At 50.9% G+C, this 27,154-nt stretch overlaps 1 protein-coding gene across 2 annotated transcripts; it reads right to left on the bottom strand.

Moving 5' to 3' along the window:
• Positions 1–387: 387 nt before the first annotated feature.
• On the bottom strand, positions 388–27,154 carry SUPT5H (SPT5 homolog, DSIF elongation factor subunit). 2 transcript variants are annotated; one of them, XM_082366700.1, is made up of 30 exons: positions 27,064–27,154; positions 26,720–26,797; positions 22,131–22,296; positions 18,413–18,478; positions 17,862–17,873; positions 17,266–17,335; positions 17,101–17,169; positions 16,927–16,992; positions 16,607–16,637; positions 15,791–15,859; positions 11,781–12,032; positions 10,495–10,584; positions 10,316–10,386; positions 8,629–8,734; positions 8,304–8,397; positions 8,079–8,215; positions 7,492–7,647; positions 7,246–7,392; positions 6,242–6,388; positions 6,030–6,155; positions 5,021–5,105; positions 4,574–4,693; positions 4,388–4,490; positions 4,177–4,304; positions 3,980–4,085; positions 3,367–3,525; positions 3,078–3,246; positions 2,760–2,963; positions 897–992; positions 388–806 (listed from the first exon to the last, which is right to left on the bottom strand). In XM_082366700.1, the coding sequence occupies exons 2-30, from the start codon at positions 26,792–26,794 to the stop codon at positions 663–665; spliced, it is 3,264 nt and encodes a 1,087-aa protein (XP_082222826.1). In that variant the 5' UTR covers positions 26,795–26,797; positions 27,064–27,154; the 3' UTR covers positions 388–662. The 2 variants fall into 2 exon arrangements, with proteins under 2 accessions (XP_082222826.1, XP_082222827.1); XM_082366701.1 differs by lacking the exon at positions 17,862–17,873.

Raw genomic sequence — 27,154 nt, 5'->3', positions numbered from 1 at the left:
TAGACAAGCTACAACAATTCTGGTGTCACTGCTATGTGGGCTCAAGAGAAAAGACTATCAAATGCTGTAACCTGCACCAAAGGAGGAATTTAGGTTTCCTGAGGGATACTCACTGATTTTCACTTAACGTAACTTAAGCATGAGTAAGATGTAACTTTGTCAGTCACATAGCAGGCTCTGTTCTAATAATCTCTTTCCAATGTCTTATACGTTCAACAGCCCTCTGGGGAAGGGAGTATCATTTTCTAGATGGGGAAACAGGCTTTTGTAGGACTGTTATTTGCCTAAGACCACACAGCATGGAAGTAATTGGGGTCTGCAAATGACCCCACTTACAAACCAGAACACACACACACACACACACACACACACACACACACAGAGGACTTTTGACCAAACAGCTTTTTATTGAAAGACCGTAACACAAAAGAAAGCTGGGGAAGGTGGAGTACAAGAAGGTGGGGACCCTCCCTGTCGACTCTACTCTGATTCCCATGAATATCAGGGAGGGAAACAGGAACCCAGAAAGGAAAATAAATCCTGATCAACCCGGCTAGCCCTGCTCCAGGGCCCAGATCCTGTGTCAGAGCCAAGGGCCAGGGAAGGAAGGAGGGACACTCTCCATTTGCCAAATTCATCTGCCAAAGTCCACCCTGCCTGCCTCAGGCCTCCAGGAGCTTCCCCAGGAAGCGGAGGTTGAGGATCTTGAGCTGTTCATCCAGGTCCATGCGGACTATGCCATCCTCGCCATCAATGCTCAGCAGGACACCTGTGGCTTCCCGATCCTCACCCAGGATCACCTTCACCTGGGGGGGGGGGGCGGGGATGATACGACACATGGGGTCACAGTCCTTGGCAGCAGCCCAATGCCCCCACATCCCTTTGTCCTCCCTTACCTTGTTGTTCTTGGTCGGGGTGATGGGCTCCAGGTGCTCACTGGAGATGCTGACAACCTTCTCGCTGTCCTTCAGGTATACGGAGCACATGCCTCCCTGGGGGTGGGGACAGCCTGGTCAGCCTGGCCTGCTCCCAACACAGGACTGATACCCCACCTCAAGGGACATAGGATCAGGGCTTATTCTAAGGAGTCACTTTCCCAAAGTGACACAGGGGCAGGAAAGGTGAAGGCTGGGCCTGGTTCCAAGGCCTGGGGTCTATGGTGTATGGGGGCAGGGTGATCAGATCAGCAAGAGAAGCACCAGCATGAAGCTAACTTAGGCCAAAAGGGAGACTGTTTCTCAGGCTCTTGACTCATCGTGCCCCAAACTGGCCTCAGTTTCTTCCCCACACTCGCTCCTCCTCCTGGGTCCCCGTCTCAAGGATGGCCCCATGGTCCCCGGCACCAGCCAGAGCTCTAGACCTCGTCTTAGTCAGCAACTTCACCAACAACCTCCAGCTCTGAGGCCTGTCCATTCAGCCTCCTGAGGGTCTCTCCCACCTCCCTCCTTCCTCTCCTCCCCACAGCCCTGTAGTGCAGCCTGACCTCCCTCTGGGCTCCCAGCCCCTGATCCAACTATGACAGAGCAACATAGTGAATTGATTCCAAACCACAGATCTGATCCCAACACTCCCCTGTTTAGATTCCTCCACCACCCACCACTGCCCTCAAGACACAATCCAAGTTCCCCAGGCTGGCATGTGACCAGCTCCAGCCACTCCTCTGGCCTCATCACTCACCTTCCCCATTGAATCTTTATGTTCCAGCCACAATGAAGAGACTTCAACCCCCCAAATGTGCCAGGCTTTCCCTCACCTCCAGGCCTTTGCACGTGCACTCTATCTGGAACACACTCAACCCCTTCCCCGGCCATTTCTCTCGGCTTACTCCTGTTCATTCTTCAGGTCTCAGCGCAGATGTCACCTTCTCCCGGAAGCCCTCCCTGATCCCTTCCAAAGTTGGATAAGGTGCCTCCCCTGGGTTCACATAGCTCCCCTTGCCCTCTGGGCTTCCCATATCCCAGCTCTGGCCACTTGGGCTGTCATTGTCTGGAGACATGTCTGTCTCCCCCACTGGAATGTGAAATCTGTGAAGGTAGGGCCTGGCGCTGTCTTCCTCTCTGGTGTTTAATTAATTCAATTAATATTTACTGAAGGGCCAACAAGGTGTCATCCCTCATCTAGGAACTGGGCCTACTTGGGAAGAAAATATAGGCTTGGTAATCAAAGAACCACACCAGGGTAAACTTTAAGCTTTTAAGCAGGTAGATAACATGAAAAAGAATTACATGGACCCATAAGAGACAGATCTGAGACAGCCCAAGTGCTTTCTTGAAGGATGAGTAGGAGTTAACTAGACAAAGAATAACAGGAAGAGAGTTCTAGACAGAGGAAAGTAATAAGCAAAGGCCCTGAGGCTGCAGAGAATTCAGTGACTGAGAAGAATGGAGAGAGGCCAGCAGAGCTGGAGCTGGGAACGCCCGGGGGCGTGGGTGCCTGGCACTAAGCCGAAGCCTGGCACAGAGGAGCACTTAGTCCATGTTACTGAACTGATCTCAGATGAGTGTCAAAAAGTAACCACACTCCTGGCTGCCAGTCACTGTCCCAGGCCGGTGGGGGCCCAGCCATGAGCACAAAATGCAGAAGTCCCTGCCCTGTAGAGCTTACATGCCAAACCTTTCCACATCTATTTTTCCAGCTATAAATGAGTACTGGAAAATGGGGATAGACAGTTACAAAGAAAACAGAAAACAGTAACCAGAGAGACTGGGGACCCCAAAGCAAGGGATGCCTGCCCATCCACCAGCCTGGGCCCCACTTACTGTGACACTGCGGATGACGCCTGTCTGCCCCACCACTTGGGTATCCAGGTAGGTGTCCCGCACCTTCACCTGGATGTCAGTGGTCACCCAGTCGCTGGAGTTCTGCTCAATGCCTGAGCCTGGTGTGTGCGGGTTGTAGCCACCAGGGGAGGGAGCTCCAGGTGTCATCGGACTATAGCCAACAGGGCTCGGGCTGGGGCTGGCCTGTAGGGAAAAGGGATGGGGTCATTGGGAACAGGTTATTTGGCCTGGTTGTCCCTATAGGCCCAAGGCCCATCCTAGCCCACCACCCTCAAGGGCGTGCCAAGTGAGCAGTACCTGATAGGCCATGGGCGAGGGGGTGGGGTGGTAGCTGGCTGGGGAGTGGGTGTTCTGGTAGCCTGCTGGGCTTGGCGCCACCTGGTGGTAGCTCTGGGGGCTGGGGCTGGGCTGGTAGGAGCCTTGCGGGGAGGGGGCTGCATAGGGGGAGAACTGGTCTGTGTTGTACCTGCAGAGACAAGGAGAGAGAAGGGCATTAGTTGGGGTCGTTAGAAGGGGAGAGAAGGAGCTGGTGGCAGTGGGGAGGGTTTGGGCAGCGGTTGATAAGGGCTAGCCCCAGTGGACTCACATGGCTGGCGTCCCTGGCGTCTGCGGGTTGTACTGCGGGTTGACCTGCGGGGATGAGGGGTCTGGGTAGCCAGGTGTTTGGGGATTGGGGGTGCCCCCATAGGCCTGTGGGGATGGGGTCGGCTCATCATCGAACGCGTACTCATATTCTTCCTCAGCCCTGTTGGGGAGAGACGTCTGTTGAGAATGACTGTGGTAATCGCAATGATATAGCAAATGCTTCCAGAACAGCGCTGAACACCAGGCAAAACCAAGGCAACTTCATCCTCACAAACAGCCCTATCCAGGGGCCTCCATTTCACAGGTGAGGAGACTTGGGAAATAGAGATGAGGCTGCCCAAAGTCACATGACCAAGATCACACAATTTGTCTCCAAGCCCAGGTCTTGACCACAGCATGCTACTATGATGGGAGCTGGAGAGATTACTTTGCCCCCAGCCCCAGCCTTGCCTACCCCTTCACATGACCAGCCTGGGGCTGGGAGCAGAGAACTCAGGGTGGACCACACAGACCCGTCCATCCCACAGAAACACAGCAGACCCATTCACGCACATGAGCACACACACCCAGTGGCTCAGGGAACCCTGCCCCAGCCCCCAGCTCCTGGCCCTCACCGTGATGGTGTGTTAGGATTGTTGGGGTCCCAGGCCCCACTCTGGGCAGGAGTGCGGCTGCCATCATGCAGGGGCGTCTGAGAGCCGTAATGCGGGGTGCGACTACCTGGAACGGGAGAGATGTGTGTCCATCAGTTCTGTCCTGGCTCCAGATCCCCCCACATTGCCCCTCATCCCCGTCCCCTGGGAGTGCTCACCATCCTGGAGAGGCGTCTGAGAGCCGTACATGGGCGTGCGCGAGCCAGAGCCGTACATGGGCGTCTGGGAGCCATACATGGGTGTCCGCCCATAGGTCGAGGTCATGCCGCCCGGGCGCCGTGAGCCCCTGTAGACACAGAAAACAAGTGGGGTGAGTAGGGCCCTTGCACCACCCAACAACCTCCCTCCCAGCCCTGCCCTGGCCCGTACACCGTGGTGAGGCGTTGACGGTCCACTGAGATGGTCTGGCAGGTGGAGTGCAGCTCCACGCGGGCTGTGGACTCCGTGGCATCTTTTACCACGCCAATGTAGCCTGGTGGGGAGGCAGGAGGTCAGGCCGGGTGGCTCTCCTTCACCGTGCCCCTCCCCAGGCCTTCACATGGCCTCGCAGGTCACCTTTGTAAGGCCCCTGGGAGATGCGCACAGTCTGGCCGATGAGCTCGTTGTCTCTCCGTCCCCGGCCCCTGCTCATGCCGCCACTGCCGCCGCCCGGGCTGCCAAAGCCACCACGCTGACCTGGGGAAGAAGACTGTCACGGGTCCCCGGGGCCATCCTCTCATGTGCTGTGCCCACAGCCAGGGTACCCTCCAGCCCCCTCTTCCCCTGACTCCCTCCACCCTTGGGTTAGGAGGCTCCTCTGGGGGCCCCCCACCAGAGCCCTGGGCTTTCCCATCACAGCCCTAACCACCCTGGGCTGCACTGTGTGTGGGGGGGGTCGGGTCTCCCCTGGGCTGTGAGCCCCATCATGGTCGGGCCAGCCCGGAGCAGACACTCAGTGAGTGTGGGCTCAACAGCCTCTCTCTTCCACCCCCCAGACATATCCCCACCCCAAATTCCCCTCACCTCCAGCACTGGGGTGCATGGGGCTGCTGATCCGGGGGCTCATAGGGGCAAAGCCACCTACTGTGAAGTTGGTCACATCTCGCGGCTGGGGAAAGGGCAAGAAGTGAACTGGAAGGCAGGGCCTGGGTGACAGGCTCCCAGCCCCTGCACCACACTGCCTGCTGCCATCTGGGAACAGTTCCTGCTTGAACCTGCCCAGCAGCCATGCCTCCCTCCTTCTGGTCACAATGCCTCAAGTTCCCTTTGGGAAAACAGTCACCCCTATGCCATGTGGGCCTGTCAGTCAAGAGGCCCAGGCCTCCCTTGGGCAAGGAGTGAGACTAAAATGTGGTAGTCAGGAATTTAAACCCCCAGTGACACAGAAACTGCAAGCCATGGGAATTCAGCATTCCACCTGCAGGGCCTGAGAAAACCATCTCCTGGTCCCAGCTCCCCAGATCCCAGGTTTGATTTCCTTTTTGATACCTGGTTCTGTACAACTTCCCTACAAATCCCACCTCAGGAACTTTGCTTTCCCCTGAGACATTCAGGTGGCTCTCTGACCCTTCCTTCAGGTCTCTGCTCAAATGCCACCTCCTCAAGGAGGTGAGTCTTTCCTTAACCTCCTCTATGTAAAGCAGCAGACCCCATCATTCTCTATCTCCTTATCCCGTTTTATTTTTCTTCATAGTGCTTGCCGTCAGCCCCAGCTGTACTATGCATGTATTTATTTATCTGTTCATCTCCAGAGCAGCAGCACTAGAAGGGCAGAGATGTTTCTGTCTTGTTCACTGCCGTACCTCCAGTGTCAAGCACCTAGCAGGTGCACAATAAAACTGAATGAACAAATGATTTGGTAAATAGCTCAGTATCCCAATAACCCTTTTTTTCCATACTCTGCCAAGGACCTGACACTGACACCTGCCCTCCTAATCCTCCACAAGCCCATTCTTGTCACTCCTGGGGCCAGGGTAGGTCAGAGAGCCAAGTCAGGTAGCCAACAGACAGGGTGCCACCATGCCTGCCTCACCTTCGAGCCCCCTGCCAGCACCAGATGGCGGGTCTTGCAGACAAACATGCCCCCGTTCTCTACCAGTTTCTTGCAATGCAGGAAGGCGAAGCTGCGGAAGAGATGGCGAATCTCGCCCTCCCGGCCCTGGATGGGGAAGGACAGTCACTCTCGTGGCCATGTCCCACCCCAACTCTTTCAGATGTGACAGACGGGCAGGAGCTTATACTCACTGAGTGGGGGCCATCAATGACCTTGACAATGTCTTTCACATGGATGTTGTTCTGCTCTGAGTCCAGGGCCACGGCAAAGCGGTTGTCCTTCTTCCGGGTCACAGCCTGGTGCCTGACAGTCACCACCTTCCCATACATGTTCAGCACCTATGGAGGGAGGGAAGGGGATACTGAGGAGATGAGAGTAGAAAGGGGTGATGGGAGCAGGGCTCCCCTACAGTGGGATGATTCTTCCTGTAGGAGACTGTCCCAAGCTCTGCAGGATGTCTAGACTCCCTGACTCTGGGGCAGGTAATGTCAGGGAACCACCCCCCAGGCACTGGGTCAACCGAAAATGTCCCCAGTCATTCCCTAACACCCTCTGGGAGGCGCCTCCATGGCAACTGAGCATCAGGGACCTGAGAGATGAGCAGAGGAACAGATGTTAATATAATAGCTAATGTCTACCCATCACTCTGTGCCAGACCCATGCTAAATTCTTCACACAAGATTTCACTGAGGCCTCAAAATTTCCCTCTGAGATGGATGCTGTCTCAATTCCCATTTTACAGAGGAGAAATCTCAGGCCCAGAGAGGGTAAGTTACTAGCCCAGGGTCATACAGCACAGAGCAACAGAGCTGTGAATCCAGAGCCCAGTGTCCTAAGCATTTATGCTCTGTGGCTCCCACATGCACGGTGAAGGGGAGGAAGGCACCAGCAGCACCCAGCCCTTGAGAAAGCACCGAATGCCTGGGTACGTATCTGGTATCACGGATTCAGTCACAACTAACGAAGTATATGCTGCTGCTATCTTCTTTTTACAGGGTGTGATACTGAGGCACAGAGAGGGTAAATGACACGCACTTGCCTGATATCACACAGCCGGCCATGGGTGACAGAGCCAGGTCTGCAACCCTGAGCAGTCTGGGATCTTAGCCACCATGCTCGGCCACCTCCCAGGATGAGGAGCTGGAGGGAGAGGAAGCCCCTAAAGTAAGCCTGCCTCTGCGTGCAGCACACACACCTGGAAGGTCTCCCGCTCCAGTCGCACGATGACACCCACGGTCTGGGGGTCCAGCTGCACCAGCTCCCCCCATTCATGCTGGCCCCCGACATCCACACCTGATGCCGTCTCCGAGCAGAGCTGCAGGTCCCGGGGGAGCACCTTCAGCTGTGGGAGATGGGAAAGGGTGAAGCAGGGTCCATGTGGCTCATCGGCCTTGGTCTCCTCCTGGCACATCCACCCCGCTCCCAGCCTTCCGCTAGCTACCTCGTGCATGGTGAGGTCAGAGAAGAGGATGACGAAGTTCTCCTCCACCCGCACAATGAGGCCTGTGTCGCCCTCGAACCGGCCGGCAATCACCTTCACGTGGTCCCCCATCTTGAAGTACTTCCGAAGTTCCTGGGCCGGGAACTCCAGCATGTCCTAGGGGTTGGGTGTGAGGACAACGAGCAAGTCAGGGGAAGTCACCACAACCCACCTGTCTACCCATCTTCAGATTCCACTCATAGTCTCAGAAAGACCCTGGCCAAAACCCACTCCAGGCTCACCCCCCCAACCACAGACTACCCCAGGCCACCTGGACCAACCTCAGCCTACCCCGGAGACTCAGGATATCAGCCTGGACAACGTTTACCCTGCACAGAGACAGCCTGTCCCCAAGACATATGACACCAGACTAGACACCTCCTCAGACCCACCTGGAGACAGCCTCACCCCAGACACACCATGCTGGGCCTAGACAAGCCTCAGACACAACCACCCCTAAGCAAACTAAAACCAGTGACCTCAAGATTACTCCACAGTTTCGTCATGCCCTCAACCCACCACGTACATACGGGCAGCATGGTACCCACCTTGAGGTCCTCGTGCTTGGGCATGATGGTGATCTTGTTGCCATCTACGCTGAGGATCTTGCCCTGCAGGTTGATGAGCTCACCCTCACACACCTCCACGTTGTCCCCAGGCTGGAAGTTGTGTTCCCGCTCCTTCCCTGCGGGGGGAGGCACAGGGCTAACTTGAGGGCTGCTCACCATGGGCCGCCCCCTCCTTGGCCTGGGTTACTGACCGGGACCAAATACCTGTGCTTTCAGTCACCACCTCGAGGTCGATGCCCTCTGGCTGGTCCTCAAATTTCTCCAGCTCAGAGAGTGTGGGCTTCACACCCTCCGTGATCTGAGCCCCAAGAGACAAGAGGAAGAGAAGGAAGTGGATGAAAGTCAGTGTCACAGCCCAGCTGAGCGGACTGGAGAGATGGTGAGATGAATTCCCTGGGGATACTCCTAACTTGAGGATACAAGACAAGCCCAGATAACCCACTGCTCTGGGGCCTGGACTGCAGGAGGGAGAAAGCTTGGCCTCCCCGCTTCCCACCGCCATTAGCACGACCCCCTCTGGGACCCTCACCACAGCAGACATGGCAAAGCTCTTGAACAGAAAGCCCTTCCGGCTGTAACGGTTCCCCTCGAAGATAAGGAAGTCACCATCAGAGGCAACGTCACCCCCCAGGGACCTGGGAGTTTGTGGGGGAGAGAACATTGGAAGGGGAGGTTAAGGGAGAATCTTGCTGTACCTCAGTCTCCTCTGCTGGCAAAAGGGGAAAAGGACACAGGATGCCTGAGCCATCCCCTCCCAATACACATCCCTTGGCGAGAGTGACCTCTCACAAAGCCCGAAGGCCCCGCCTCAACGGAAGGGTGCACAGCACCCACTTTCTTGCACCCTGCTGCCCCCCCGTCCCTGCTTTATTTTCCACTACAGCAAGTTTGACCCATCTTCCTAACTAGAATGGCAGCTCCAGAAGGGGGGAACTTAGCATCTTTTATTCACTATTTCCCCTATAATAGGGCCTGGCACACAGCAGGCACTCAGTGAGTACTAGCTAGACAAAGTATCAGACACTGCTAACAGTTAACACTCACGGACACATATGACCTCACTGACTCCTCCCCAAAGCCCATGACATCAGTAGTATGAGCCTTGTTTCCAGGGAAATGAGAGAATGAGGCTCAGGGAGGGCACACCACATGGCCAACATGGCCGAGCCCTTGAGTCTGAGAGTCAAGATTCAGATGCAGCGGGGCGGGACTCCCAAGCCTGTGCTTAACTCTACTGGCCCTGCATGTGGGACAGGGGGACCTTAGTTCCTGCCCCATGCTTCTAGAGTGGGGAGGGAAAGCCTGCCCCACTCTCAAAAAGGGAGCGTTGGGGAGCAGGCTGAGCTCCTCCTGCCAATTGCTCAATCATCTTCTCATTCACATGGTACATTTGGCAAGAGGCGAGACTGCTCAGCTGCGCATGTCTGGGCACTGCGTCAGACCGGCTACTGGAGGGCAGGGAAGGGTCACTCTAGTTTGTGCTCAGCAGGGGATGTCCAGATGGGTGGAGACCAGTGGTGTAAATGAGTCCAATTCAGGCATGTGAAGTATTAATCTGGCCTGGCCTGGAGGTATTAGCCCAGCCTGGCAAATCAAAGGGCTCATTCTACAGTCCAGCCTTTAACAGAATGAAAAACTGGCTACTCATGATGCGTTTCCGGAACAGGACCAGAGGAAAAGTGTCACTGGCTCTTGTTTCTCCACCTCCTCCTCTCCTGCCCTCCCGCTGGAGCCCCCGGCAGCCCTGGAACACTGGAAACCCTGGGCTGTTCCAATGTTCTATCCAGCGGGGAGGGGGAGGGGGAGGGAGACACCCTGAGTGGAAGGGGCTCTGTACCCACAACTGAGGTGTCCAGGCATCAGGAGATGAGGGTAAGAGACTTTATAAAGCCTGATGTGTCAATAAATCTCATTTCAATATGTGACACCATTAATCACACTTACTAGGTGTCAAGTGTTGTTCTGGGTACACACGCATATTAAATCATCTGAGTCTCAATACAATCCTAGGAAGCGGAGGTTACTATTATAATCTTTGCAGCAGAGGAAACCAAGGCACAAGGATGTTAAATAACGTGGCTAAGGCTACACTGCCAAGCTAACCACTCACCAACTACGGATGGCTCCGGGAGCCCAGCCCTGTCGGGGAACCTGCAAAGGCACATCCTACACCACAGCTCTGGGCACCCGGCCTGGCCCAGCCCAAGGACACTCACCTGATCTTTTCTGCATCAAACAGCCTCTGTGGAGGCCGCTTAAACTTCTTCCTTTTGGCAAACCAGTCTTTCTGTGTAGGAAAAGGGGCATGAGTAGGAAGGGTGAGGGACGAGGGCCTGGCCACCAGCAGGGGTATCAAGCACCCCCTCTCCCCACCGGCAGCACGTCCCCACGATACCAAGCTCATGCGGGCCTTGATGCGGTCGTAGTCGATGCGCGGGATCATCTTCAGGGAGATGGTGTTTTGGCTGGGCTCCACGTAATCCACCTGAGAAGGCCAGACAGGTGGTCAGCAGGGGCCCAGCCCTCCCCCTCCTGACCCCGGACACAGGAAGGGAAAGGAGATGCCAGGAAGGGCAAGGGACAGAGGGTTATGGGGAAGAAATGAAACCGCTGACAAGTCCCCCAAATTCACTCTCTAGCCTGTCTTCCCTCCATTCTGAAACTGAGTATCCACTGCCATCTTGACATCTCCACCTGGATGTCTAGAAGGTCCCGCACACCCAGCATAACCGCAACTAACCTCCTGATCGCCCCAAACCCACTCCTCTCCCCATCTTGTCCCTCTCCATCCTTCCTTCTGCTCAGGCACACAACGTGGGAGGCATTCTTCACTCCTTTTTTCCTCTTACACCCATATCCAACCTGGTAGCAAACCGGTCAGCTCTGCCTTCAAAAATTCTGACCTCTCCCCACTCCTCTACTACTGCAGCCTCAGTCCTGTCCTACCATCACCTGCCACCTAGGCTGTGGCAGCAGTCTCCTCACTGGTCTCCCTGCTCCTGTGGCCCAACCAGTCTATTGCAGGGTTTCTCATCCGGGTAAGCCTTTGTTGTGGCAGCCATCCCGCGCCTTGACAGATGTTAGCAGCCCCCCTGGCTTCTAGCCCCTAGATATCAGACTCAACTCCCTCCCCAGGTGAAACAACCAGAAATGTCTCCATTCATTGGGCAATGTCCCCTGGGAGTACCCCTGCTTGAGAACCAGTGGTCTAGTCCCAATGCAGTCAGCAGCGTAATCCTATCAAAATCCAAGCCACGCTGTGTCCCTTAGAACCCTCCCATCTGACTCCAGTAAAAGCCAAAGCTCTAGGATGAGCCACAGGCCCCGTTGCCTCCCTGAGCTCATCTCCTGTCACTCTCACCCTCACTCACTCTGCTTCGGCCAGTGACGGTCCTAGCTCATGGGCTGCCTTCTGCCACACCCCTTCCCCGAGAACTCCACGTGGCTCACTCCCTCACCACCTTCAGATCTTTACTCAACACGCATAGAACATGCACAGAAGTTGGTCATCCGTTTCCTGTGTGCTTCAAACAAAGTCCAGACTCTGCTTCACCTGATCCGAGTGGGGTTCTGCTCTCTGCACTAGTCAGGGGGCTGGAAAGGACAAAGAGAAAGGAGGGGAGGACAGAACAGAGAGCCCTGGCCTCCTTGGCCGCCCCACCCCAGCCCAGCCCCGGGCACCTGAGCGATGTCGTCCTTATAGATGCCCCGCTTGAGGCGGACCCAGGATTTTGGTTTCAGGTTGGCCACCTCCTTCACCACTTTGAGCACATCTGTCATCTCCTTGATGGGTACCATCTGCTGGTTCCAGTAGCCAAGCCGCAGGTTGCCCACGCCCTCGATGGCCTGCTTCACATGGGTCTGCTTGTAGGCCTCCACGTAGATGTAGCCCTTCACATGCTCTGGTGCCACTACCGACTTAATCTGCAGGGGCTGGAGGGCCGAGCCAGTGAAAAGAGACAGTGAGACACGACTGCTGGTACCAGGAATGACCGCCACCTCAGCAGTCTCTCTTCTAGGAATTTATCCCACAGCAACATGTTTGTGCAATGACCCCAACACAGGGACATTCACTGCAGAGCCATTTAGCATAGAAAACAAACAAGACTGGAAATTTTTAAATGCCCCCAAACAGGGACTTATTAAGTTATGGAATAACCATACAGACATAACTCGTTTTACTGCTCTTTGGCTTTATAGCACTTTGTAGCTATTGTGTTTTTTTACAACTGAAGGTGTGTTGACAGCCCTGCAGGGAGCAAGTCTATTGGTGTCATTTTCCCAAAAGCAATTACTTTTTAGTTAAGGTATGTACATTGTTTTTTTTAGACATAATGCTATGACACACTTAATAGAATACAGTATAGTGTAAACATAACTGTTCCTTGCAGTGGGGAACAAAAAAATTCATGTGACTTGCTTTACTATGATATTCACTTTATTGTGAGGGTCTGGAACCAGTATCTCCGAGGTCTGCCTGTACCATGAAATACAATGTAGTACTTAAAAAAACAATGAGATGGATCTATATGTAGTGACACAGAAAGATATCCAACATATGTTCTGTGGAAAAAGCAACTAGAACCAAAGAGAGCTGGAGTGACTATACTAACAGCAGAGCAGACTTAAAGACAAAAATTATTACCAGAGACAGAGGACATTTAATAATGATAAAAAGTTCAATCCATCAAGAAGATATAAATATAAATATATATGAACCTAACAACAGAGCCTCAAAACATAGGAAGCAAAACCCAACAGTAATGAAGAGAGAAATTGGTAATTCACCAATAATAATTGGAGACTACAATACCCCACCTTCAACAATGGATAGAACAATTAGAAGATCAACAAGAAAACAGAACACTTGAGCAACTCCACAAACCAACAAGACTTAACAGACATCTATAGCTAGAACACTCTGTCAAACAGCAGTGGAATTCTCAGGGGCACACTGAACACTCTCCAGGATAAACCATATGTTAGGCCACAACACAAGTCTCAAATGTAAAAGGACTGAAATCATATCAAGTATAATATATTCTTCAACCACACAGAATGAAGTCAGAAATCAAAGGAAATTTACAAGGTTCACAAATATGCGGAACACGCTTCTAAGTAACCAGTGGGTCAAAGAAGAAATCGTAAGGGAAATTTTAAAATATTTTGAGATGATGAAAACAGAAACACAACATACTAAATTTATGGGATGCAGAGAAAGCCATGCTTAGAGGTAAATTTACAGCTGTAAACACCAACTTAAAAAAATTTTTTTTTCAAATCAATAACCTAACTTTCCACCTTAAGAAACTAGAAGAGAAAAAGGAAATTAATCCCAAAACAAGCAGAAGGAAGAAATAATAAAGATCAGAGTGGAAATAAGTAAAATAGAGGTTAGAAAAACAATAGAGAAGACCATCAAAACCAAAAGTTGGTTCTTTGAAAAGATCAACAAATTTGACAAACCTTTAGCCAGACTGACCAAGAAAAAAAAGAAAAAACTCAAATTACCAAAATCAGGAATGAAAGAAAGGACATTACTAACCAACCAAACTTACAGAATTTTAAGGCATACTATGAATAACTACATGCCAATAAATTAGATAACCTGAAGGAAATAAATTTTTTTGTAGAAAGACATAAATTACTACAACTGACTCAAAAAGAAATAGAAAATGTGAATAGACCTATACGAGGTAAAGATATTGAATTAATAAGCAAAAAACATACACACACACACACACACACACACTCTCACAGACACACACACACCCCCAAAGCCCAGGATTAGACGGATTCACTGGTGAAATCTACCAAACATCTAAAAAATTAATACCACTCCTTCACAAACTCTTCTAAAAAATAGAAGAGGGGGGGGCTTCCCTGGTGGCGCAGTGGTGGAGAGTCTGCCTGCCAAAGCAGGGGACACGGGTTCGAGCCCTGGTCTGGGAAGATCCCACATGCCGCAGAGCGACTAGGCCCGTGAGCCACAATTGCTGAGCCTGCGCGTCTGGAGCCTGTGCTCCACAACAAGAGAGGCCGCGATAGTGAGAGGCCCGCGCACTGCGATGAAGAGTGGCCCCCACTTGCCGCAACTAGCGAAAGCCCTCGCACAGAAACGAAGACCCAACACAGCCATAAATGAATAAATAAATAAAATTTTTAAAAAAAAATGGCTTTAAAAAAAAAAAAAATAGAAGAGGGGGGAACATTCCCAGTTAGTCCTATGAATCCATTATTACCCTGATACCAAAACCAGACAAAGACATAATAAGAAAACTACAGACCAACATCCCTTATAAACATAGATGCAAAAATCTTTAATGAAATAGAAGACCAAATCCAGCAACATGTTTTCATACAGTATGTGAATTATATTTCAATTTTTTAAAAAGCACCTAGTTTGTTTCTGTATTCGTTGTGATAGTGAAAAATGGAAACAATCTTATGTTTACTGTCATGGAAAGATGACTATGGTATTGACAAAAGGCTCGCTGCAGAATGTTACGTATATAATACCATTTTATTTTTTTTAAATACCTATTTTTCAATATGCAGAGAAGATGGTCTGGAAAGACACACAAACCAACAGTAATTACTTCTGAAAAATGGGACTTGGGTATGGAGAGATTTTGGCTTTCATGATATACATGTACCACTTCAGTCCCATCTCAAATGGGGTCACTAGAATCTTGCCCAGGGCACAGGGTAGAAGTTTGAGCACATTCAAAATCATGATTTGCAAATCCTGCAACTGTCCACTTGGTCCCACTGACACACACCCACTGTTTCGGCAGGTAAAAGCTATGCACTCAGCCTAACACAAATCATATTCAGTGAGAAAGTTACCAACCAGCACATCCTGATTCCAAAACTAACAATTATGCCTATGACATAATTACATTTACTGAACACAAGCTGCAGAACAAGTCCCAGCTAAGGGTTGGACATATTCAAAGATACTTAATCCTAATGATGCTGAGGGGCAAGCAAGGGGTGCAACGAGGGGAAGCGGCTTGATAGAGGTCACACAGCGAGGAAGCAGCAGGGGCAGGATTCAAAACCCAGGAGTCTAAAGAAAGATCTGTGCCCTTAATGCAGCATCTGCTGCCTTGCACGCAGGCAGCATTACTTCATGTTTTGTGTGTTGTGTGTGAATGAGCCCTTAAGGGGCAGGGACCAGCTCTGGCATGGTCACGGCTGTATCCTCAGCATCTCCCAATGCCGGGACCAGCCCAGAGGAGGGGCTCAGCGGATTTTGATAACTGAGTGAAAGAGAGAAGGAAGGAATTCTCCTCCCCAAAGGCCTGTTCTGTGATGCACTTAGCCACACTGCCCTATGGTAGGACTCCCAACCAAACAGTAAGAGGGTGACAGCTGCCCACCAGGGTTGGTGAACAGGCAGAACTCGTTCTCAGGCAGAAAAGGCTCAGGGAGCTAGATGGCTGACTTCCAGAGGGGTGCAGAGGCTGGGGAATCCTGCCAGAAATGCAGAGAGAATGAAGACAGTACCTCTGTCAGGCATGAAGAACACTTTGATCCAGAAAGTGGTCATTTTCTAGCTGAAGCAGCTCACCTAACAGGCAGTGCTGCTCAGCGCAAGGGGTACCTGGTACCCCTGAACCTGTACTGTCCCTCACTCTGGGCTTTACCTGTCTCTCACCCACAAGCTGCCTGCCTACCCGACTTACCGTGTCTGTGAACTGGTAGGCAATGAACTTGCGCATCAAGGAAATGGCTGTGGCCCGTTCCTCCCCAATCTGGAAGAAGAAAGGCAGACTTAAGAGAAATGACAAGATGGAGAACAGGACATAGAAAAGGGGGCAGGAGACAGCAGCAAGAAAGACAGAATCGGGGGAGGGCAAGAAAAGGGTAGGGGATTAAGAGGTACAAACTACTATGTATAAAATAAAATAAAGCTTTAAGGATATATTGTACAACACAGGGGACATAGCCAATATTTTCTAATAACTATAAATGAAGTATGTTTAAAATATTGTGAATCACTATGTTGTACACCTGAAATTTATATAATATTGTAAGCCAACTATACCTCAATGAAGAAAAGAAAGAAAGAAAGAATCATCAGTCAAAAAAGATAAAGTAAGACAGCGGGAATTCCCTGGCAGTCCAGTGGTTGGACTTGGCACTCTCACTGCCAGGGGCCTGGGTTCGATCCCTGGTTGAGGAACTAAGATCCTGCAAGCTACGTGGCGTGGCCAAAAAAAAGATAAAGTAGGAGAGAGAGAGGAGCAAGAGAGGTGGAGAGATTATAGAGCAAGAGTAATGGCCAGCAAGAAAAACAGGGAGGAGACACTGAGGGAGGGAGGGAGGGAGAGGGGAGGGGAGGAGGAGGGCGGGGGGGAGAGAGAAGGATGTAGAGGCAGACAGAAGGAAGAGACTGACAGATCAAGGAGACCCAGGAAAGACAGAAGGCGAGTTCCCCCCAACGAGGCCGCCTCTCCCATTCCCCTGCCTCCCCCAGGCCATGAGGCCAGAGCACACACCTTACATTTGACAGTCCACAGATTGGGATCCCTGACAGGAGAGGAAAAGCAAGCCTTTCAGTGAAACTGTCTCATCATGAAACATACAAATCACCACACCCATCCTTCTTCCTCTCCCTCCACACCCTCTCCCTTCTCCATCCTTCCGTCCATAAGCAGAGAGAAGGAGAAAAGTGCCAATCTGCCCCTCCTCTCTTTCCCCACCATCCACCACTCTGTCTGTGTGACACTGTGACCTGACTTATCTCAGGGAGTGAGCCGTGTGGGCACATCACCCCAGTAAAAGTTCCCACCTCGGCCCTCCTGTCCCACCCCCTTACTTGACTCCCGGGAGCAGCTGCTGCTGGGTGATGTCATCCGAGAGCTCATCGGATCCTCCATACACCCTGGAGAGAGAAGGGCCATCAGGAAGGAAGGGGTCTGTCAGACCCCGACCCTTCTCAGAAAGGAACCACCTGCTCCCAGCCTCCCATCAGCCCAGCCCACACCCTTACGTCTCTCCCACAGATGACTTTGCGTATTTCTTCATGTAATACTCGCCCAGTTCTTCTTCTCGCTGGTCCCTGGGGTGTGAGGGGGAAAGTAAACAAGAATTGAAGGTTGAGGAGAGGAGGGTAGGCTGACCTGCCCCCAAACCTCCCTTTCCCCTCACTGCTTACCTCCAGAGGTTTTGCAGGCGGCGAGCCCCGGAACGGTCTTCATCCAAGACAACATTGTCGATATTGGAGGCTGCAAAAAAAATGGGCAGATGGGGTGAGTAAGGGGAGATGAAGAGCAAGCAGGGGCCTGGAGAAAGCGGTGGGGGTTAAGGGGGTCAGAGGTGGGTCCTGGGGCAGCAGATACCTCACTGAGGAAGCCCCTAACCCTCACCTTCCTATTCTGGCCTATTCAGTATCCTGCTTCTCAGTGTCCTCCTTGGGGATGGGGCCCAGCAGTTGGGGACATCCAGCTGTTCCCCATCTCATCGCCACTGCCTAAGCACATCCTGAACTCCGTCCCAGCCCCCCCACCCCTTCACCCTGCTACCGGCAACGCTCACACTCACACATACACGCACACATAAACACATACACGCTTTCCCAGGCCAACAACTGCTGGAGACCTGGCCCCAGACCCCCTGCCTCTGGACCCTACGTGAGTCAGAGCCCCCGGGGCCGGGGAGGGGTCAGGGGTGAGGGAGGGTGCCACAGGCAGGAAGGAGGATATGTCAGGATATGGGAGGAGGGTCGGGGAACCACACTTTTCAGGTTCTTACCTTCAATCTCTTCTACTTGGAGGAAGAGGAGGTGGTGGTGGTGGTGGTGGTGGTGGTGGTGGTGGTGGTGGTGGGCGAGGGCAGACAAAGTATGAGCAAAATTATAGCAGCGAAATCAACCAATGGGTTGGGGGAAGGGGAAGGGAGGGACACAAGAAGGTTGAAAATCAAAAGTAAAGGCCAGGCACCAGGTGGTGGGGGGAGAAGCCGAAATGTATGAGGCGCACAGAACGGAAAATAACAGGGAAGGGGTGGCACTGGCCCAGGAAGTGGGGGGTATCTTGGGATAGAGCCTGTCCCACCCCCACAGCCCCCAGAAGGGATTCACTGGGGCCCTAGGAGCCCAGAGTCCTCTCCCCACAGCCCACATCCCCCCAACTCATGGGCCTAAAAGGAAAAGGGTGCGGAGCTGGCCTCTCTGGCAACGACAGAAAGAAGCAAGGTGAGGAGGGTGTGGGTTGGGGTGGTTCAGGGCATGGGGGTGGGGATGGGCTCTCAAGACCCTCTCGGCCACACCCCCAGTGTCTCCCGGAGGTGGGGCCCACACACACCTTTCTCCAGGATGTCCTCTGCTCCATCCTCCCACTGGTCCTCATCCTCATACTCATCGTCCACATCTGAAACGGGAACACCAGGTGGTCAGGGGGGCATCCAGGGGAAAGATGACCGCAAGACAACAGCTCCCAGGAAACATCTCTGGGCAACAGGCACTACAAATCCCCACCTCACAGGTCAGGACACTGAGGCTCGGACAGGTGAGGCTCTCACCCAAAGCCTTAGAACTGCTTCAAGTAGCAGGGTCAGGTCTAATGTGCAGATCCGCCTGACTCTAAAAGTCATCCCTCCCCCTACCACCCACAGATCCATTTTAAAAATAAGATAAAAATAAGCAAGCAGAAAAGTTCCCTCCCAACTATCAAGGGAAGGGAAAATTGGTATATAGGTTTTTTAAATTTGTTTGTTTTTTTAAAGATAGGGTTTGTGGTTTGTTGGTTTTATTATTAGCTTACATTTGTAACAGCCAACCCTTATTGAGAGCGTACTGTGTGCCCTGCCCTCCTCTGAGTACTTCCCAAATTCCTCATTGAATCATCCTGGCAACCCTAAGGGAGGTACCACCATTGTTCTAATTTTACAGTAAGGGCTCTGAGACCCAGAGAGGTCACCTAACTTGCCTAAAGACTCTCAGCTGATACCTGAGAGGCAGTCTGGCTCCAGGGTCCATGCGCTTAACCTCTCCCCTACATTACATATACTCTTTTGTATGTATCGAATATTACACTAAAAACTGAAACAACACACAACGAAAAAATCCAAAGTGTACAGAGGATGTAAGTGTACAGTGAGTCTCCCTCCCATTTCTAACCCCTTTCAGTCCCCTTTCTCAGATGTGACCAGCTTCTAGTCTAGAGATAATCTGACCTTATATAAGAAATGCATATAAATCCCCCACCACTATTTTCCCTTCACACAATTTTTCTATAAACTTATTTATTATTTATTTATTTATTTTTAGCTGCATTGGGTCTTTGTTGCTACGCGCGGGCTTTCTCTAGTTGTGGTGAGTGGGGGCTACTCTTTGTTGTGGTTGCGTGCTTCTCACTGCGGTGGCTTCTCTTGTTGCAGAGCACGGGCTCTAGGCGCGTGGGCTTCAGTAGTCGCGGCACACGGTCTCAGTAGTTGTGGCGCACGGGCTTAGTTGCTCCGCGGCATGTGGGATCTTCCCGGACCGGGGCTCGAACCCGTGTCCCCTGCATTGGCAGGTGGATTCTTAACCACTGTGCCACCAAGGAAGTCCCCTTCCACACAATTTTTTAACACACTGTTCTATCCCACCCTCTTTCTTAAAGCAATACTAGTAGCTTGGAGCTCTTCCATAGCAGCACACGCCTCATTATCTGTTCTATAGTTCATTATACCAAGCCCTTATCATCGATGGACATCTAAGTCACCAAACATTTGCAACTGCAAACAGGACTGCAGCAAGTGTCTTTGTTCTTGTATCCTTATGTACCTGTGGGGTGAACTCCTAAAAGGGAATTGCTGGATCTAGGGTCCTGGTGTGGTAGATGTTAATGGGCACCGCCACAGGCAGTGCTGAATGTCACTCCCACCACCACCAAGTGGGTGTCCCTAGTGGCCCACATCTTTGTCACATGGCATGTTATCCGTTCTTTTGATCTGAGCCCATCTGCTAAGACTTTCTCTCTAAGCAAGGACTCCCTCCCTCTCAGCCTTTCAGAAAAGGGCTGAAGCTCTCTGAGAACCAGGAACACCTAGAGCATCTCCTGCCCCTTTGTTCCCTGGTTTCCTCTCAGGTAAGAAGGTCCCAAGAAAATGAAGGGTGGTGTTCCAAGTCACTCCTCTTTACCTGCGTGTGGGAAACAAGCACTCTCATGTATGGATGGTGGGAGTATCAAGTAGTGTGACTTTTTCAGGAGCTGATATTTGGCCAAGATATCAAAAAGCTTTAAAAACATATGCATCCCCTTTGTCCAGCAATTTGACTTACAGGGATTTACCATGTAAAAAATCTGCCACGTCTGTGTTAGATGAAAAAACTACATCTTCATTTTCACTAATCTCTAAGTGAAATTTAGTATTTACATCAATTATGCGCAATGGCAACAAACCACAGTAGTATTAGCCATGAAATCTGATATTTTCATAGCACAGTACAGCTATAGATACCTCAAAATATTACCCACAATCAGTGTTACTTCAAAATTAGATTCTTAACAGATCCTCCACTAAATCTTGTTATTTCAATGTGCTAAAAAAGAAGCACATACATCACAATGTTCTTTTAATATTTAGATACTGTATTTCAATATAATTGTTTTCTTTGGAATCCTATGTATTTTTTTAATGCATTTCAGAACGTGATTCTGAGAAGGGTCAGGGAATCACACTTCCATAGGTTTCACCAGACTCCAAAAGGGGTCACGGTACAAAAAAGATTAAGAACGCCTGATCTAGGTAATAACTTGCATATGTGAGTCTAAATGTCATATGAAGATGTTCACGGCAGTACTGCTTATACTACTGAAAATTACAAACAACATCAATGTCCCACAAGAGACTGGTTCCATAAAGCACATCACAGAATGGAACAATGTGCAGCCGTTGGAAAAAACAGATATTTCAACAATGATGATGATGATGATGATGAGAGCAGCTAAAATTTACTGAGTACTTGCCAAATGTTCAGAAAACTTTCAAGAATTAACTCATTTAACCTAAACTATCTATGTTATATCTACCTCCACAAGCACTGAACAGAAAAGCAGTTACAGAACAGCAGATACACTGTGGGTCTTTGTAACATAAATAATAACCCTGTTTTCTGAGGGCCTACTGCAGGCTGGGCATTACACTTTGGGCTGCCGTCAGCGTGACGTGCTTTACATGCACAGTCCCCCAAATCCCCAAAATATCCCTGCTGAAGTAGGCAGAACTGCCTGTCCCCCTGTACAAGGGGGAGAGAGGCTCAGACAGACAGGCAGCAACTTGCCCAGGGCCACGTGGAGAAAAGAGCAGAGCGAGGCCAGAAGGGACCTGCATCTGTCAGCCTCCACTACCCTGTCCAGCTGCCTACTTCTAGATCATCTGAACTTTTCACGATTAGTAGTTTTTTAAAGGAGGATAACGGCATTGTAACTGGGTTTTAAAAGGATCTATCTTATAGGAATACATATGAAATATTTTGGGGTTAAATTATGTATTTGGGATTGGCTTCAACATCATCCAGTGGTGGGTGGGAGTGAGAAGGAATAAGCAAAACAGGTGCAGCACTGAGCTGTTCACTACTGATGCTAGGTGATGGCACACAGGGGCTCCGTAAACTACCCTACAATCGTGTGTCTGACATTTACCAAAAGAAAATGTTTAAAAAGTACATTGGAGGGCTTCCCTGGTGGCGCAGTGGTTGAGAATCTGCCTGCCACTGCAGGGGACACAGGTTCGAGCCCTGGTCTGGGAAGACCCCACATGCCGCGGAGCAACTAGGCCCGTGAGCCACAATTACTGAGCCTGCGCGTCTGGAGCCTGTGCTCCGCAACAAGAGAGGCCGCAATAGTGAGAGGCCCACGCACCGCGATGAAGAGTGGCCCCCACTTGCCGCAACTAGAGAGAGCCCTCGCACAGAAACGAAGACCCAACACAGTCAAAAATAAAAATAAATTAAAAAAAAAAAAAAGTACATTGGAGAAATAGAACTGAAGGTGGAAGTCCAGCCCCTGCTCAGCACTCGCCAGCCCTGTCACATACCAGCCTCATCCAGAATGAAGCCGCCGTGGCGGGGTTTCTTGGGGGGCCGGTCATCATCTTCCTCCTCCTCTTCCTCATCATATTCCTCCTCCTCTTCCTCCTCCTCTTCTTCCTCAGGCTCTTCCTCCTTCTCACTACCTGCTGCACTCCGCCGCTCCTCCTCTACCTGCAGGGTCAGGTAGGGTTGGGGCACCAGTGTACTGAACCCCCCAAATCCAGACACCATGCTCTCCACCCCTAAATCTGACCTCAGCTCTGCCTGGACGATCACAGCCCCCTCTGCTCTGCATACATGCCCTTCCACCCTGGCCAGGCCTCCCTGGTAGCCATCCTCTCTCAGTGACAGCACCGCCATCCACCCAACCAATATCTGGGAGCTGACCCCACCCCCAACTAGATCTCCTTGCTAGTCTCCACCGAGCCTTTCAATGTTATCACTCCATTAGGTTGGTCCTTGGCTCTTGTCTCTCTCCGTGCTACAACTGCCCCGGGCCATCTCATCCACTCCCTTGGCTGTGGTGGGCATCTCTGTGACAACGACTCCCATATCTGTTTCCAGTCTACACTGCTGCCAAGGCCGCTGACCGCCTCTCACAGCTAATTCTATGGACATGCTCTGGTCCTTACCTATAAGACCTCTCACACCACCGACCACTCTCTATGTAGGGAAACGCTCTTCCCTTGGTGTCTGCCACATCGCACTCTCCTGGCTTTTCTCCAACCTCTCCACCTGCTCCTCTGCAGGCGCCCTTCACTGTGCTCACCTCTCAAATACTGGCTTCAGTCACCAGGGTTCAGCCAAGGGCCAACTTTCCTTCTCCCTCCATGCACTCTCTTCCTGGCCATTTTACCTTCCACCATCTCACTTACTGTCTCTGTAGATGACATCCCATCTGTCTCCAGTCCCCTACTTTTTTCCAGAACTAGAGACCCTCATGTGCCAGCAGCCTCCTGGATACCTTCCTCAGATGTCCTCTGAGCCCTTCACAACCACCATACCCCAAACTGGCCTCTGTGTCTTCCCCTAGACCTGTGCTTGCCTCCTCTAGCTCCCATCAGGCACCAAATTCTTGACCTTTCTGCTTTTTGAGCATCATCTCTTACAATCTGTCCCTTCTTCCCCATCTGCACAGCCCCTAGCCTAGGCTAGAACACTGCCCTCTAAATCTGAATCCTTGCCCCAGGTTCCTTTGTTGTTGTCTCTTGGCCTCCAATCCCTCTTTTTCATACAAACCACAAAAGGAAATGATCCACACAAAACAGTGTTCCCCAAACTTCAACCCTTCCCTCATTAACTTCATGACTTCTTGCCATGTCCACATCGGTACAACCCATTTATCTAATATTTTCTTTAAATTCACTAAAATTTTTACATCTGAGGCAAACTTGTTTTGAAATGTTTCAGAAGTTAAAACTCTTTAAAGGTTAGCTAGTTATAAACAGAAAGTAACCATAATGATAAAAGCAAAACAATGAAAACAATGTTACTAAGTCCCAACATGATATTGTCACCTGCTGCAGGCTAAGTCTAAGGCCTGTTCTCCCTGCCAAACACAGAGACTAGCAAATTTCAGAAAGGTGTTCAAGACACAGTAGCACTAAAGTGAAACTTTCTCCATGACCCAATTAAAAGACAGGGTGTGCAACTAAAAAGAAAATAACTTTCTCACTAAATGAGTCAATGTGGCTTCAGGTCTTATTCTTATTCCACCTAAAAGCACTTCTCATTGCTCCCCACCTGGAAAACATCCTACACTCTTGGGAAACTATGACCTAAAGCACGAATCTGGGGGACTTCCTTGGCGGTCCAGTGGTTAAGACTCCACACTTCTGCAGGCGGGCACGGGTTCAATCCCAGGTCAGGGAACTAAGATCCCACATGCCGCACCATGAGGCCAAAAAACAAAAACAGACAAAACCAAAACAAAACAAAACAAAAAAACACGAATATGATCATTTGGTTCCCTGCTTAAAACACAGCCACGGCTCCCTGCTGCCCTCAGGTAAAGAACCAGCTCCCTAGCAGCCTGGTCTGGGAGTGCACACTGCGCCCTCTGCCTCTCCCTCTCACCCCGCCTCGCTGGGCTCCCCCTCCTAAATGCTAGGTTCGAGCCACACCGAACCACTTACAGCATGCTCTCATAGCACTGTCCATCATCCATCCTGGTCCTCAACATAAAAAGCCTTTCTCTTCTGCCTCTTGTTCATACTTCAATCAAAATACCCTCTCTTCCAGGAAGCGATGCCCAGGAAGTGATGCCTGCCCCCTCCCCACCAGGGAAAGTCAGGCACGTTCTCTGGGCTCACAACTCTCTGGGCTTCCTCCACCACAGCCCTGACCACCGAGAGCTAGCTCCCTAAGTGAAAGGCCCATGCTAGCTCAGGCATCGCTGGGTCCCTAACACACCACCCAGCCTGGGGCTGGGAACAGAAAATGACTTTAAAAAAATAAGGCTGACCCTTGAATAACATGGGGGTTAGGGGCTTCAACCCTCTGGGTAGTCAAAAATCCACACATAACTTATGGCCAGCCCTCCGAATACAAGGTTCCTCCGTATCCACGGTTCTGCATCTCGGGATTCAACCAATCTTGGATCATGCAGTACAACTTACTATTGAAAAAAAATCCCCATATAAGCGGACCCAAGCAGTTCAAATCCGTCGTGTTCAAGGGTCAATTCTATTTGCTTAATACAGAATCCTAACTAGCCCACAATGTCCCTTTAACAACTCAAACTACAAGAGGACCACAGCCTGACTTCTAGGAACCTTGTCATCACCCCCCTGGCTCAGTCCCAGCAGTCTTCTTTCCAAACCTGGCTCCGCATCCTCTGAGGAGATAGCTCTCACTACTATCTCTACGCTACCTCAGGGCTTGAACGCGCTCTCACACAGTCCGTCCTCAGCATCCCCTGGAGTAACCATCTGCTTAGAAAACGACCTCCACCTCAAGACAGAGAGCTCGTGAGGGTCTCATTACCGTCAGGCTTTAACCACAAGCAAAGTGTCTTGAAGCCATGAGTCAGAGACCAAGGACTCAGTGAGACAGCTTCAAGTAAAGGCCCTTCGTGTCATCTTTCCTCTTGTCCCATTCCCACCATGGCAAGTTGAGGACTACCCAAAGGACACAGCAAGGATTGACAATCAAATGCCTGCAGAGGGCAAACAGGAAACGTAAATCAGTAGGGCAGCTCAAGGGAAACCTATGGCACTCTTCACCTACCTGATGTTTCCCAGAACACAGGTTTATGAAATCTTTCCTTTTCTTAAATCTGCATGATGACAAATGGCAATTAATATATTCCGGGAACTGGAGAGAATTCCCAGCTTTAAAGAGGGGGTGCCACTTCTTGAGAAAAGGGCTGCTGTGGGTGTCACTCAGGTTGCTGGCTCCTCCCATTGTCCCAGAAAAGCAAGAAAGCTTGATTTTTACATGAAATTTCTACAGGTGTCGGCAACTAACTTAAGCAATAAGTTAACATTTCTATAATCATACTGCCATCTCTTTGTCTGTAATTGTTGCCTACTAAGTGTAAACTCTGTGAAGGCAGAAATTTGCCTTGCTCCACTCTCTCCAACACCTAGGAAGTATCTGGAACATAGCAATAGATGCTCAAACATTTACCTGTTCAACAAATGAGTAAATGAGAAATAAATAAAACAGGCTAATAGCTAATAAAATAATATTGAAATCAGGTATGTCCCAGGAAATGTTTATTTGGTTCCTAAAACAGTGACATTCAACAGACCCCTTTGGGTTGAAGCTAAAGTGATCCTTTCAAAATATTAGATCACATGCTTCCTTTGCTCAAAACCTTCTCATGGCTTCACCTCACTCAGTTAAGCACAAATTCCTCACCACAGCCTTTAAGATTCGACAAGATCTGGCTCCTGTTACTTCTATGTTGCACTCACTCTGATCCAGCCAAACCGAACTTCTTGTTACTTTTTGAACACCACAGACATGCTCCCAACTTTGCACTTGCAGTTCCCCATTACTGGAACACCCTTCTTCCACATGACATGCCTCACTCACTCACCTCACAAATCTTTTTCCAAATGTCACCCTCCCAGACTCACCATGATCACCCTACTCAAAGTGCAACCAGCACTCCCTATTCCCCTTCTCTACTCTACTTTCCTCCAGAGTGCCTTCTAGCTAACTAAATGATTTACTTCTCAGTTATGTTTGTTTACCTTCACCAGAGCAAAGAAAGATTCTAAAAATCTGCTTTGTCTACTGGTGTAGCCCAAGGATAAAGAAGTGTGTCTAGCGTGTAGTAGACACTAGAAGTATATTTCTGGAATGACTGAGCACACCTAAAAATAAAAACTAATAGTGAGTTCTTACTATATGCCAAGTCCTTCAAACACATCACTTGTTATCTCACTGTACCTGGAACATCCCCGGCCTCCAGCACCTGAGCCTCTGCTTGACTTGGGCTTGCCTACTTCCCTATCTCTCCCGACAACCTGGAAGCTCCCAGCGGCCAGAGCTCCTCCTGATCCCCGCCAAGCTCCCACATTGGCCGTTCTGCCCTGGTCCCGTCCCCAGGCGCAATGCCTCCCCCAGCGTCCCAGCCACAGACCTCGGCCTCCTCGCCGTCACTGCTGCGCTCGCTGTCCTCCTCCTCGGAGAAGTTGCTGTCTTCGCTGTCCGACATCTTCTGCTCGCAGGAAAAGACGGCGGCCTCAGCGCTTCCCCCAGTTCCGAGCCCCACCCCGAGCCTCAGTTTCCCCTCGGGTTCCCGGGGAGAAGAAAATCCCCTCAGCGCACTTCCGGCAGCCTCGTTCCGGCAACCGTGATCCCGAAAGGGGACCACCCCCCCACACGCCACCCGCTATACCTCCCGAGTCCCCGAATCCGGTTTCTACACCTCCTTGGCCCCCGGCGACCGGGCCTGCCACCACGGCCTCCAACCCAGCCGCTCACCGCTCAGGTGCCACCTCCGCCTTCGGCAGCAGCCGCTGTTCACACGACGCCTGACTGAGACTGACGTGCCCTCTCGCGAGAACCTACCACT

This window comes from Balaenoptera borealis, assembly GCF_965194805.1.
Source record: "Balaenoptera borealis genome assembly, chromosome: 19".
Taxonomy (NCBI): Eukaryota; Metazoa; Chordata; class Mammalia; order Artiodactyla; family Balaenopteridae; genus Balaenoptera; species Balaenoptera borealis.
The sequence above is the reverse complement of the archived record's forward strand: the minus strand, read 5'-3'. Positions and strand labels throughout refer to the sequence as shown.